The sequence below is a fragment of the Mustela nivalis genome (genome assembly GCF_964662115.1).
Source record: "Mustela nivalis genome assembly, chromosome: 15".
Classification (NCBI taxonomy): Eukaryota; Metazoa; Chordata; class Mammalia; order Carnivora; family Mustelidae; genus Mustela; species Mustela nivalis.
The window spans coordinates 43,796,179-43,811,266 of record NC_139034.1 but is presented as its reverse complement, the minus strand read 5'-3'; the positions used below and the strand labels follow the sequence as shown (position 1 = coordinate 43,811,266).

Genomic DNA, 15,088 nt, shown 5'->3' with positions numbered 1-15,088 from the left:
TAGTGTGACAAGTCTCATCTAAAGAACCATATGCACCTTATCCCTGTGGAGTTTACAATAGCATAATTAAATGGAAAGTAAAAGTCATAACATCATTGCTTCAAGTATTTCAGGGTATTGAAGCATTGCTTTGGGTCCAGACATATTTAACCTTTGAAAACTGTCTAATTCTGTTAACATTTCTTGAGATGAACAGACCTCTGTATTAATTTTCTTTCTCTCTCTTAACAGATATTCGGCAAAGTCTCAGTCCCATGTCTCAGAGGCCTGTTCTGAAAGTTTGTAACCATGGTAATAAACCGTATTCATAAATTGCACATTCTTCTTATCTACTTTTATCCTGTTGATCTATTATTTTAATAGGCTGCTGTGAAGGTTCTCAAGTTCAAATATAACCATAGGAATAGGAATGTGCGGATGTGCGGATGTGCCTGATGCCCTGAGATTGTATATTCATAATATTCCATGCTTACGATATGGCCTGGAGGTAGTATCTAAAGTTCTTCTTTTAGGTCTCAGATGAATTTTCCAATTTTTTATTATTCGAAATTATCTCAGACATTTTTGATCAGTGTTGCCCAGGGTGTCCTTTCAGAAACAGTTTGCTCTCGAAGTAATATTTTACATAGTGGATTTGCCTTACATCAAGATATAATTTGAAATATTAAATTTTAAACTATTTTATTCTACCATATTTGCCAGTATAGTTTGAAATACTGTGACCAGCATTTTGGCAAAATTATTAATACAGGTGAGTTTCATGTGCTCTTTTTGTGGAAGAACATACTAGAATTACAAAAAAGGTGAGTAACTGAGTTTCTGATATTTATCTGAGATTGACTGCTTTCAAAAGTCCCTAAGCAGTACCTGCATACCCACTTGAATGGAGCCCTCCTCTCTTCAAGGTGCCAATTCCTGCTGACTGAGTTTTATTTACATTGGTTTCCTTTCTCTCACTGTTATGTGTTATGGGGTTCTGCTTACCTCCCAAGGTCATAAGCAAATTTATCAATTACGTTGTCATTTATTCAGAGTGAGATTGTCATCAAAACTTGCCAGATTTATAAATGGAAAAATACTTGACAGATTTTCCTTCTAGGGTTGTTATAGATACGGAGGAGTTAAGTTCTGGAAGTGTTAATGTGTGGCTAAGTACAGACATTTGTGTCAAATTTCTAGGGTAGCCTAAAAAAAACTAGGAGGTGAATAAGAAAAAAAGTACATGTGGGTAATTAATCTTAATAGATGGGTAGATGTTTATTGCTCAAGGTGAAATGTTTAAATTGGTCTTTCTAGTCTTTTCAACAGTATGTTTTTGTTCTTGTTTGGCCTTTCCCTACTCCAACAGCAGAAAAGAGGAACTGTAGTATGTTACAGATACTCATTGTGGATAATTAAGTACTTCCTAACTTTGGGTTTATGATTTGGAGTCATTGTGACATAGTAAATAATGGCAAATGTCTAGAGAATAGAGCTATCCTTGACCCAAGAGATTATTTTGTTTTGTAGATGAATAAATGGAAATTCAGAGAAGCCGCAAACCCTCCCAAGAGTTCAGAGCTAGTTAGTGAAACAAATATGACCATAATGCAGTTCTGATTCCCATCACGTTTCTTTTTTTGATTACATGTGGGTATTTTTGAATTATTTTTTATTAATAGCAAAATATGTAAGATAATGCAGTCCCCATTGTGTGTCATTAAAGACCCACAGCCAAAACCATGATCATTAAGTGATTATAATGGCATACATATATCCCTCCTATGCTTAATTTAAAATAAATGTTTTAGTTATTATGTAGAGGAAGATTATTTAAGGTAATTTTGTGCACTGGCCTTGGGAAACCCAGTCTTTTCTAACCGTAATGTCAGTAAAGTGTCCAGGCTACAAAAGTTCATCTATAATTACTTATAAATTGTGGTGTTTTGGTCCATTGCATAAAAGCAGATGAACCTTGCATTTCTGTCTTTACTCAGGCTGACATGTACTATCTGAAGTTATAAGGCTATTGTGATAATTAAACTCATAGGTTATACAGCAAGCCAAAGGAGATATATCATAAAGTTCAAATTCTTTTCTAATATAAATGTAGTGGATTAAAGTGTTTTTTAACACTTACTTTCTATCAATATTTCTGTTGTGTTTTCTTTTCATATATCTAACCAAGTGGGGAAAAATCCAAATGACCAGTTAACCTTTAAGAACTCTGTATGTAAAGATAGATTTATTAGACTAGATATTGAAAAGTACAGAATTTAAGGAAAATATTGTCACTGAAAAAAGGATCATGATTATTATCAGGAAAAATGATATTCCAGAGTATGTTGAATCTTGCTATTTCTAAAAATTGCTTTTTGTTTTGAAAATGCTAACCCTACAACTCAACTAAACTATGTGAATTAAATGTAAGTTGAGCCTATTTTACTTTTTAATCTGCTTTCATGTACTTAAACTAATGTCTGACATTTCCTATATGCTTGGTTTATATTGGTTCATATTATCTCATAACCCTTCTTTCTGAAGACATAGATCTTCTGCAATTATTTTAAACTTGCTTATATGCTAAGTAAAATAATATTTTTAAGCATTAATAATAATCTGATGTCTTCTGAGTTATTTGGCTTACTAAATACCAATCACCATACGGAATTTTTATACATATCATCCTGTATCTTCACAATAATCTTATCAGATAGTCAATATTTTTATCTCCATTTCGTTGTTGAAAATAACTAAAGATTAAAGAGGTCTGGTAATTTGCTTGTGGTCCTGTGCCAGGTTTTGAACCTGAGCTGACTCTGATTCCAAGTTCTTAATCTTTCTGCCATGTTGTACTCTGAATACATGGCTTGAATCAGCATCTATTCCTTTCACATTCTTGGGCTATAAGCAATCTATGTGCCTTTTTTCCCCCCTCTCCTTGACATAAGGGTGACCTACTGAGAAAGACCCTTTCAGAGGTTTTCTAGCCTGTAGTGTATCTTGTCTCCTGTTCCCAGATTTAACTGCTAGGTAGCAGTCTTTTCCAAGAATATACTATCTTCTGGATTATAACCACTTTTTATTTCTTTAATATACTTTATATTAGGGACATCTGGGTGGGCTCAGTTGGTTAAGTATCTGCCTTTGGCTCAGGTCATGATCCTAGGGTCCTGGGATCAAGTTGCATGAATGTCAGGGCTCCTTGCTCAGCAGGGAGCCTGCCTCTCCCCCGCTTATTCTCTCTCTCTCTGACAAATAAATATATAAAAACTTAAAAAAAAATAAACTCTGCATTAAAACCTATATATTAATTTTAGCCAACTTATACTCTGTTACAGAGACTATGGATTATATAGATTATAAGTACAGATTTAGATTATACCTAAAGATAAAAATGCAGTAGCAGACATAGATCATTTTTTATTTCAGAATTAAAAGATCCTGGTAGAGTATCCTCTGAGACCTTGCAGCTAAAATATCCCAGGATATATTTTGGCAAAAGATGACCTCAAGCGTTCTAACTGCTATGGCCCTCAGAAGCATGGAAATTCTACATGCTAAGTAATCCAGCCCTTGTTCTGTGTTCCAACCCTTGCCAAAAAGACTTTGGTTAAAACCATTAATTGTTTTATCCTTTTCTTTGCCTTTGATAGCCTCAGCAGAAATTAAATGCCCAGTATTTTTCCTCATTAAACCTTTATTCATTAATTCATTTAGCAAAAATTATTAAGCACTTGCTAGGCACTTATAGAGATAGTCCCTAAGCGTTCATCATCTAGTTTGGACAGATGAGTAACAATTCCCATACATTTGGTTAATGCCGGGATAGAGGCAACACATAAAGCTTTGGGAGTACCTACTGATGCGGAAGACCAATCCAGACCTTATGAGGACAATCCAGACTTGACTTCTAGAAGGACCTGAAATCCAGGCTGAGTTTTGAAGGATGAGTAGAAGTGAGGACAAAAGCCCAAGGGCAAGTGTGGGCCAGGAAAGAGCAATAGGTGTGTGCACTTTCTCAGAGGTTCTCCAGTGAGCCCCAGTCTGTAAAACTATATATTCTAATAACCCCAATGGCTTTCCCATTTTGCAGTAGTCATTTTCTATTAACTAGTCAATGTCTGCCCCACTACTGCTGAGTCCCATCAGGGTAGGGACAAGGGGATAAAAGATGCCCGACTTACATACTGCTGTAACCTCAGCACTCACTCCGTTGGTGCCTGACACACGGATGTTTAGTAAGAATGTGTTGAATGAACAGACATGTTTATGTTTAGGTTTGAATGGAACAATTAATGTACTATATTGAGCAAAATCAGGTCACTGGATGTCACCCAAATAAGTGGGATTTAATATGCTAATTGCTAAAGCTCCAGCTGTGAACACTGTTAACCCCTTTCTCATCTCCTCCCTAAAATGTTGTCTGTCATCGGAAGGAGCTCTTTGATCATCAGTGGTCTGTGCTTCAAAAGGTGTTGTATCAAATAGGGAGGATGCGGTTCGAACTTGATGGGATTATTCACTCCTTAGAAGTGGAGAGTTGCTTATTAATTAGATTTCTTTCCCTTGCTTAATCAAGCAGAGTTTAACAACAGTAAATAAAACAAAGGAAAGCTTCTGCTAATGAGTACAGGGCATTATCTTGTGTCTTTCCACAGTGCATTCCAAATCTGAAGATTTTCTGTAGTCTGTGGAAAATAGTAAGAGTTCCTTTAAAAAGTTAAGATAATCAAAGTATTTATTAATGCTTTTTTATAAAGATCCTACCATATCTGGTTGTTAGTGAATCAAATGGTCTGGTTAAAAAATGAAGGACCAGATAGGAAAGAAGTATATGGAAAGTCTGATGCATGGCCAAGAAATTGGACTGTTGAGGTTTTTGAGCAGGAAAATCACAGGTCTGAGCAGGTTTTCTTGGAACTGAAGTGACAAATGTAGGAGAGAAGAAAGACTCAAAAGGACTTCATAGCCACCCTAGATGCCAACACCGATTGGCCGGCCACAAGGGATGGCGAGTGAATCAAAGAGCTTTTTAAGGTTTGAGGGAAGAAGCCAGGTCCAGAGCTGTGAGTTAAGAGACCCCCACAGAGAACTGCTAATGCTACTTAAGCTAATGAGTTCTCTAAAGAAAAATATTTAAATCTAGAGGATGGCAAATCGAGGGATACACCTCAGGGGTGGACACAGGTGGGTAAGGAAGTGAGCAAGAGGCAAAAGAGAGATGAAGAAATCGGAGAGATTGCATGATAGTCGAGCCAACATTATGAAGGGGGAAAGGAGACTTTCAAGGACTTGGTTTCCTCATTTTCTGTCTTTTGTTGTTTGCTTCCCTGTTTCTACAACGCAGTGGTATTCCACTGAGTTGCTAGTGCATTTCAGGATACATTACTTCCTACTCTCTTCCAGGACATCTCTTCTCCACACAGTGGAGATGCTGTAAAGTGTTCCCAACAAAGGTTTCACAAATAGGAACCGTTGTTGGTGTAGCCACACCTTGTGGTACATCTGCCTGCGATTTGATTGCATCTTCATTAGAAGGTTCTCTTTTCATTAAGTAGTACAGTGTGCTTTTTTCTCAGTTAAATGGATATAGAGTAATCAGAAAGAATTCTATAAACTATATGCAATTAAAGTCCCTAATGATAAAACTATTTAACTGTGACAAAATAAGATAAAACATAATCAAAATTTTAGGCAAACAAGTATTACACATTTTTAGTGAACATCCATAACCTAAACAAAATCTTGCTATATTATCTTTACACTAAATCAATTCTTAATAGCCTTAATTTGGATTTGATTATCTATTTTTACTCTTCTACTTATATGTGGAGCTTTGAGAGATTTTTATAGAAATAAGATTGTATTGCCGCCAGGCACAGCTGCTCTGCTACTCGAAGATTTGAAGTCAGAATTAAATGTGAAGCTAGTTCGATATCTTTGAATTAGCATATTTCTCACGAAATAAGGGAGGCAACACAAGACAGGCTTCATTGTGGATCTCTCGAAACTTCATACATAACCACCCTGCCCTCCCTAATCCACTCAGTTGTGGGTCCTCTTTATTTCTTGACCTGCCTTCCTCCAAACAACAAGAATTTGTCTTGAGGCAGAATTATGAAATTAGTAAGGTTTTCAGTATTGTCTATTGAACACTAGCTGCCTTAAGGCTTGTTTGAAAACAATGAGGACAACACCAAGCCACTCCTTGTCTAGAAAACCGTATCTATCAAAGCAAATGTTGACAACTACCATTTTTTATTTCTTTGAACTGCATCCTAATTCAAAGTAGAAAAGAGCCTAGGGAATAATAAAGTAAAATTATATGATTTTGCCAAATGTCATTGGCTCATGTTTTTGAGAATATTTTTTGTTCTCTTTCTGATGAACTTCTGCTGCTAAATACCTGAGAAAGAAAGGGAGCTATTAAAATACTAATTGTTTTTGACTCCCTTACACTGGAGCTTTCAAGCAGAATCAAATGCTACCTATAACTGTCAAAAAAGACTTAAATATTTTTTTAAGGAGATTTTTCTAGGCCAGGAGTGTAAAACAATTTGGGTGATTTCACATTTTATTCAAATATCAGTCTCTCCTATTTACTATGTAGTCAAGCAAAAGGAAGCATGGACTCAGCAGGGCTCCTGCCTAGGTAGGGATGCCCTGTGGGCAGAAGGGAAAGGCCTTTCTAATTTATAGTCAAGGCAGGGACAACCTTCTGGCTTAGTGAGTATCATATACACTCTTAAGCACGAACAGGTTAAAAAAATCCTCAAGCAGTGAGGACTTTAAGTTGTTTTAAAAAGACATTTATGCAAGAAATAGCAAATGCCTTTCACTTAATGAGCATTCACAAATGTATGCTGAAGGCTGGAACTAAATTGAGTGAAAAGGGATAAGACTACTGCATAAGGAAAGGAATGTCCTTGACGTCTCTGAAATAGTTGTTATGATTAATATGTCTTTTGTTCTGTTTGTGTGCCGTAGTGGACTATAATTACATGATCTTTCAAAATTTCTGGCCCACTCTAAATTTCTCCCTTTCCTCGTAATACAAGCTCAGAAGGAGTTTGTGGAGAGATTTTAGAAGCTCCTAGAACTTGGTCCTTTTGTTTTATATTTTGTGTTTGGGCATATTTTCTTTTCCTGGTGACAGGATCTCTTGATTTAATCAAATTTCACCCCACCACCCACCAGAAAGATAAAAGAAGAATTTTTTATTTTGTTTTTTGATTACTGGCTTTTGTGTTGTTTGATTACTTTACTTTTCTCTTTTTTTGCACGTTATATTTTTACATATATAACCTTAAAATGGAGCCACTTGTACTGTCACTTTGTCACTTGAGAACTAAGTTGCATTGACATAATCCCAAATGTGGAAAACATGTCAAATGGTTGGCAGATCTACAATTTTAATGACAAATAAATTAAGATAAACAGTTTCAATTCAGTGAAATTTGGTGCTACTGGGAAGCTTCTCCCGGGATACCAGGAGGAGAAGGCATCATTTGTGCCTGGGATGGCCATTAGTCTTACTGGGTCTTCTGGGCCAGGTGGTGTACAAGGGCTCTTCTGGGCTATGCAGCTTGGAAGGAGCAGGCAAGGGAAAGAGGAGCCTGGGAAAAAGCCATCAGCAAAGCCATAGGCTTCAGGGAGGCCAGGCAAATAACGATGGGGGAGCACCTGGACACAGATTGGCTGGCAAACACGGGTGCCATTGTTCACCTCAGGAAGAGCAATTTCTATAGAATAGTAGAAACTGAAGCCAGACGGCATTGGACGGAGGAGGGTAGGCTTCTCTTCCTAGATGTGAAAGAAGAAAAACAAGAGAAATAGCCGGACCCAGAACGAGTCGTGGTGTAACGAGTAAGTTATGTCTCTTTGCCTTTTACGTGCCCTTGGCTTTACTGTCTCTGTGTTCTGGAGGGGAGGGATGAATATGTACTGGGGCTGTGGATAGTGAGGTTCTTGGGGGATGGCATGGGGGAGCACAGGTGTGGAGAACCTGGACAGTGAAAAGGAAGGATATACGGAGAGAAGGGGATGCAAACACTGAGTAAGGGGGAATCTGAAGGTCTCACCTGGTGACATCTGTTTGCCCTGAGAACTAAGATAAAAGGTCTCCTCCTGAAAGTCTGAGTAGAAAGAGAGGCAAGGGTGATGGGGAAGGACCCATGGCATGTGTCCTGCATCGACCGCAGAGAGGTAACTCTTCAGGGAGACAAAAACCACGTTTGCATCAATCCCGCTGAAAAGGGAGACAATTATGTAATGATAGTCTGTAAAGTCTGGGGAGGAGAAAAGTGGTCCGGGTGCTTCCCAGGCCCTGTGACAAAGGGCAGTTGGTTTCCCGATAACCTAAAGGTTCTAAAAGTTTCCCTCCAGATGTAAGCATAGTGCTCAGCGTGGCGGAAGGCAGTCTGAGCGTGCTTCAGAACACCAGTCAAGCAGAATCCTCCCCTTTTTTAAGATGGTAAGATATTCGTACTTTAAAATAGTGTGGTGGTTATTTAGGAAAGTAATGGAGACTCTGGTGGGTCATGTTACACGATGTGTGTTTCAGCATTGTTGTGGTGCTGAGTTACGTAGGAGGCAGGCGTTCTAACAGGGACGGAGGATGGTGACCCTCGCATAGCTGGTCTCCCTCCCGGTATGTGTCCACTATATTACATATCTGAGATCCTCTCCTATGAAAACAACACTTGGTGCTCCCTTAGTTATTGCTAAGGTACCATTAGAATTATTTTTATATTTTATCAGTCCTCATTAAATGTCAGTTTGGAATAGGCAAATACAGAAACCGTTTCTCAAGATGGTTGTCTTAAAAATAAATCGTTTGCAAAGTGCCTGCTGCACACAGAGCCGTTACCTTAAAAGAGAGCAGTAGTTATTCTTATTCACTGATTATTTGTGAAAGCATAAAACTAGCCAGATTTTTGAATTTTGTTTCTAGAAACCTTAAATGATCTAGCCAAGCAGTTTGACCTTCAAAGAGAGCGTGGTATCAGGCTTGGGATTTAGAGACAGACAGGTCTTGGTTTGACTTCTTGACTTGTTAAAAGGGTGACGATAGCAGGTTATTTAACTTTTGAATGTCCTCCTCCTCAGTTGTAAAATAGAGAAATTACACGTTTTCATAAACTATTAGGACAATTAGGACGATTTAGTAAAAGTATGGGAAAGTACTCTACTGCAGTATCTGGGCTGAGTAGATGTTCAATAACTTCAATGTTAGTTCCTCTTCATTCTTTCCCCTTCTCCACCTACCTTCTGCAGGTGGAGATACATTTATCACTAGAGAGTCATTATAAATTTGTGAGTAAAGTGACAGTAGTGTGCAGAACGGGTGTACTAATTAGAGATTGAAATTAATTTCCTTCCTATGAATAGTTCCTATATTGCACTTAAAGTGCATTGATTGGTATGAACTGGATTAGAGGGGGAAAAAAGGAAAAATTAAAAGACTATAGAGAGGGATGCCTGGGTGGCTCAGTTGGTTGAGCCGCTGCCTTAAGCTCAGGTCATGATCCCAGGGTCCTGGGATCAAGTCCCGCATCGGGCTCCTTGCTCGGCAGGGAGCCTGCTTCTCTCACTGCCTCTGCCTGCCTCTCTGCCTGCTTGTGTGTACTCTCTTTCTCTATCTCTGACAAATAAATAAAATCTTTAAAAAAAAAAAAAGAAAAAAGACCATAGAGATTTTTAGTTTTAAAATAGAATAGTAAAGATGTTTTAACTCCTTTGTCCCCTTGGGAGTCAGTCACCACAGAGGCACTAAGAGAAAGAGTAATAAAAACCAATCTCCAGTCCTCTGAAACCAAGACATCTTTCACCTGGAACAACGTATGACAGTGGAGAAGAACTTGGTGCCCGGAGAGAAAGCTGGAATACAGGTGCATTCATTTCCAAGGCCCCTATGACAAATTACCACAAACTGGGGAACGGGCAGGCGGGGGCACTTAAAGTAACAGAAAATTGTTCTGTCACAAATCTGGAGGCTAGAAGTCTGAAGGTGTTGGCCAGGTTGGTTCTGTCTGGAGGCTCTGGAGGAGAATCTGTCCTCTTTCTCCTTCATGCTTCTGCTGGTAGCCTGCAGTCTCTGGTGGTCATTGGCCTGCAAGCTGGGTCACTCAAATCTCTGCCTCCGCATTCACAGCGCCTTCTCCCGGTCTGTCTGTGTCTTCACATAGTCTTCTTAGAAGACTTTTGGTTAGAATCATGCTAATCAAGTTTGAGCTCATCTTAACTCGATTATATCTGCAAAAGTCACATTCACAGATACCAGGAGTTAGGACTTCAACATAAATTTGGGGTGATACAATTCAACCCTCCACAATAGGTACCCCAAGGAGAAACAGACTGATCTACTCCTCACAGCTCCACATGAGGGTTCAGGAACCACAGATGGGAGGAAGGAGGCATAGAGCTGAAAATGCAAGGATTATTAGGGAGCTGTTCCGCCTCCAGCTAGGCACGGTGGCTCCAAATCCAGACTTGTAACCCCTATGCTGTGCTTACCCTACCACCCCCCAGTCCCCGGCCCCAGCCTTTCCTCCGTACCTCCAGGAGATAAAAAGTATGCTGTCTGGAAAAATTGTGCTAGAAACTCTAGAATTAGAATACAAGCCAGAGCTGAGGTACTCCACCAAAAACAGGGATTATGTGAACATAGAGGAAGGTTTTGGGGAGAAAAGAGGAGAAATGAATGACAAAGTCTTCTTCTGACCCCATCCCACCACCTAGTCTATGTGAACATAGAGGAAGGTTTTGGGGAGAAAAGAGGAGAAATGAATGACAAAGTCTTCTTCTGACCCCATCTCACCACCTAGTCTTTACTACACGGGAGCGAAGCTTATATTTTAAGTAGATGTCTGAATTTTCTTCTGTAGATAATGAACAGTCCAGAGAAAAGGCTTTCAGATAATGGCATTTCGGCTCCTGTCTCTGAAAAAATGCTAGCTTCCTGCAAGAACATGCCATGGAAAAGCTTGCTAGTTAACAAACCTATTCACTCACTCCAAGTGTTTAGTCTTAAATATTAATTTAAGCCCAGGACTCATCAGCTGACATTAGAGGAAAATATTCAACATGAAAAAAGAAGGGAAAAAAAAAAAACAAAATGAAGAAACTCTTAGTAGACAGAGAAAATGTAGGGAATAGCATCAATTAATCTATATTAAATCGTAATAATGTATATACCATCCTCTTCTTTTTATCATTGAAATATAAAAAAGGTATGTATAAAAAAGATGTAAAAACAAAAAGAATTTTCAAGTATGAGAAATATAGTAGCAGAAAGAAAATAGTACATATTTGGAGAAACATAAACATAGAAAGTTCTAGGGGAAGATCAGGAGGGAAATGTAGAACTTAAAGATAATCTGATCCGTTTGGCTTTGTGTACAATTGTATTAGTGTGTGCAATTGTATTAGTGTATACAGTTGTATTTGTATAATTGTATATTTGTGTACAATTTTATCATAAAATTTTGGGGACAAGTAAGAGTAGGATGGTAAGTGCTAAGAAAAAAAGAAGAGCCGAATTTTTTTTTTTTTTTTTTTTTATTTATTTGACAGAGAGAGAGGCAGCGAGAGAGGGAACACAAGCAAGGGGAGTAGGAGAGGGAGAAGCGGGCTTCCTGCCAAGCAGGGAGCCTGACGCGGGGCTCCATCCCAGGACCCTGGGATCATGACCTGAGAGGAAGGCAGATGCTTAACGACTGAGCCACCCAGGCACCCCAAAAGAAGAGCCAAATTTTACTCCAGGGGGAAATAGGGATATATAATTACAGTATACTACTTGAATTTGATATAACCTTGTGAGCAATTTTACAGTCCTAATAATATAAACTCTGTAGTAGCCAGACTCCCAAGATGGCCCCAATGATTACTGCCTCCTGGTGTTTGTATCCTTATGTAATCTGTACCACCTCCACAAACGTTTTCCAGGGTTAGTCTGTAACCAGCTGAATACAGCAGAACTGATAGTATGTCATGTCTAAGATTAGGTTATGAAAGATAGTCTTGGTTGCTCTGTCTTCCTCCCTCCCTCTTCATTCTGGGGGAAGCCAGGTTGTGAGCAGCCCTTTTGAGACAACCGAGCTGTTAAGAAGTTAAGCTTTGGTCTATCATACTAGGAAATCAGTAAATAATGTCTAAAACTGACTACTCAGGAGATAGCAAGAGAAACATGAATAAGGCAGAGTCCAGGACAAGGAATTGCTGTTTTATTGGAAGCCTTTTGCATTTCTTTGGAAAATAACCATTAACCTTAAAGACAATTAAAATTAGAAATATTAAAGGTCTTAACTTTTAATTGCCTGCAATGGGGCAGGCAATTGAGATAGGAAGTTCTCTCCAAGAGTATCTTAGTTTGTTCCCATTAAAGTACAGACAGAAGCCAAATCTCTTCTTTCATTCATTAGTTACCTAATACACTTTTCTCCTAAAAAATGCTGACTGCATTTGTATTTTCCCTTTTTTCCTTTTCCCTCTTCCATTACCGTGCGTGAACCTGAAGGAAATGCCCGTCTGTCCTAGATCTCAGCTTTTCATTTTTATGTGATCCAGAGTTGAAAGTGCATTTCTAGAGTCACGGGGTATGATGAAGAGTCAGTAGTATACTGCCTCTAGCTCAAGATAGTGAGTGTGCTTCTCCACATAAAATTGATACTCTCCCCCGCCATTTTGTGTGTGTTTTCTGGAGATAACATTGGCCAGCGATCTTGTAGCACATCTCTGAATCTTCTTTCCCTTGTAATTCTTAATTTGAGAGAAAACGGTGATGGAAATGAGTAATCCAGAAAATCAAGTACTACTCTAGTTTGTTTCTTAGAGCAAAGGTAGCCTTCCAGGGTGTGTAAGAAGAGCCTGAGGGCTAACCTAGACCTACTGAGTCTGTAGAAAGCAAGAGAGTGGGATGAGATCAGTATTTTGAAACAATAACATTGGTTACAGTCACTAGATCTTTGTATATAAGTGTCTTCAGCCATTACACTGGAACTATTTGTGCTCTGGAGGGAAATGTTGGTCTCACTACCTGTTATGTAGTCAAGGTAAAAAGATAAATACTTTTTACTTTAAAAGGGTCTATAAATTTATTGAAGAAAGCACTGACGTGCATTAAGAAAGCTGCATGTCCCATTGATTCCCAAGTAAATTAGAAATTATTAGCATTAGCCATGATGTACATTATTGTGATGTGACAGCATTTGGCTTAAACAGTTTCACCATTTATTACCACTGATATTAGAATAAATGATAATGATCATTAAGTGCTATGTACATCATCATTTAACTAATCATGCTTGCAATCTCCTTCTATTAGTCAAACCTCCTTTGGTTAATTAGTCAGAAGAGCTGTCTAATCCTGATTTCTAGAGGAATAATGAAATAAGGGAATATTGAAATATAGTAAAAAAAAAAAAAAGTGCGTCACCATTTACATCATATATCAATTTTATTTACCTTCACCTAGTCCATTATAACAGTCTCAAGGTTAAAAGATTCCAGCTTTTTTTTTTTTAATTTGAAATATGATGATTAGGCTTGTTAAATTATATGTACATACTTTTCCCATTAAAACACTTATGCAGTAGAAAAGTGCTACTGTGATATGCAAATAAAAACAAAATCTTCATTTACCAACATACCCATATTGGAAGATGAACCAATAAATACTGTTTAGATTTAGCATTAAAAATGTTAATAGCATCTTATATTTTAGTCCTGACAAGCCAATAACTCAATCTAGAACTTCAAGGCTATAAATGTAAGCTACAACTAAGAAACTTTTATCATCAGTCCTTTTATTACTTCTTATTAATACAGTTAGCCTCAGGAGTTCTTAAGCTGATGTTTGATAAACCATGCAGTAAGTTTTATTTAATTCAAAGTGTATTTTATCACTGGGTAAAAACACCCCATATTTTCATGTCTTTCTCTTAATATTCCCCATGGCCCAAAAGAGAAGAAAAAAGAGAAAAGGATCTTTTAAAATTCATTGTGATCTGCCATCAGGCAACTACTTAAATGATGATGATGGGCTACCTTTAAATGAGCAAATACCAATGAAGGAAGGCTGGGGTGTGTGCAGAGATCCCCTTGACAGTCTCACAGGCAGAGGAAGGCGTCGCCAGCAGCCCCTGGGTCCTGGGCTGCCCTGGCCACCCCGTGGCGATAGCTTCGCCTCTACCAGGGATTCGGGTCGTCTTCACTTTTTAGACACTGTTTGCTCCTCGCTTGCTGGAAACCAGACATGGCCCATTCCTCTCTGTCCTGTTAACCTCTTCAGTCACTGATCCCCATTCACTGCTTTCCTCTAAACATAAAAAGACACAGTTTGCTCAGGGTGAGAAATAAAGATTCACTCGTGCAATGAGGTAAGGAAAGTTAGTAAGTCTGGGTATTATGTTGTCGAAATTTTTCCTAGAAATGAACTCTGTGTTTCCTCCATATTTGTTTTAAAAGTCAGCAGAAGGGAGGGTTTTGAGAATAATTCTTTAAAAATTATTCTTTGGTAATGAGCTGTTATATCCTGCTCGTATGCTATCCTTGGTGGTGTCTGTGGCCCGGCCCCCATGCCTATCTGTGCTGAAAAGTGTAATTGATTTTTTCTCATTCTAGGCCCATATGGTTCATCACATGTTCCTCTTCTAAACAGATCTCCACCCCTCTCTAGAAGCTCTTTGCCATTTTGCTCTAAGGTCTTCTTTAACCCTGTTACTATCCTCTTTCTACAAACACCAAACACTACTTCTACTTCGAAAATCAGGAACAAAATCCTATAAATGTACAAATTCATGCCTCAGCAAAGCTTTCTCTGTTTACTTAAGTACGTGGTGTTAAGTATAGAGCTGAACGGGAAGGTTTTATTTTATTTTGTTTGAATTTTCTTGATACTCTTTTGCTTTTTCCCTCATTTTAAATGTAAACTTTGTGTTAAAGAGTCACATTAATAGAAGGAAGTACACAGTTCCCAAACATGTGGCTTGATGAAGGTTCATAAAGTGAACTTACTATGTAACCAACACACAGATCAACAGAGGATATTGTTAGAAACAGGGAGCCTCTCTTGCTCCTGTTCATAACCTCATATCTCACACGTACC

General features: G+C 38.3%; 1 protein-coding gene across 1 annotated transcript in view; it reads left to right on the top strand.

Moving 5' to 3' along the window:
- DIAPH3 (diaphanous related formin 3) overlaps window positions 1–15,088 on the top strand; it is a 497,180-nt gene that overhangs the window by 370,904 nt on the left and 111,188 nt on the right. The window contains exon 27 of the mRNA XM_082700281.1: window positions 232–291. Coding sequence (XP_082556407.1) covers window positions 232–291 — 60 coding nt within the window. The remainder of the gene's footprint in view (window positions 1–231; window positions 292–15,088) is intronic.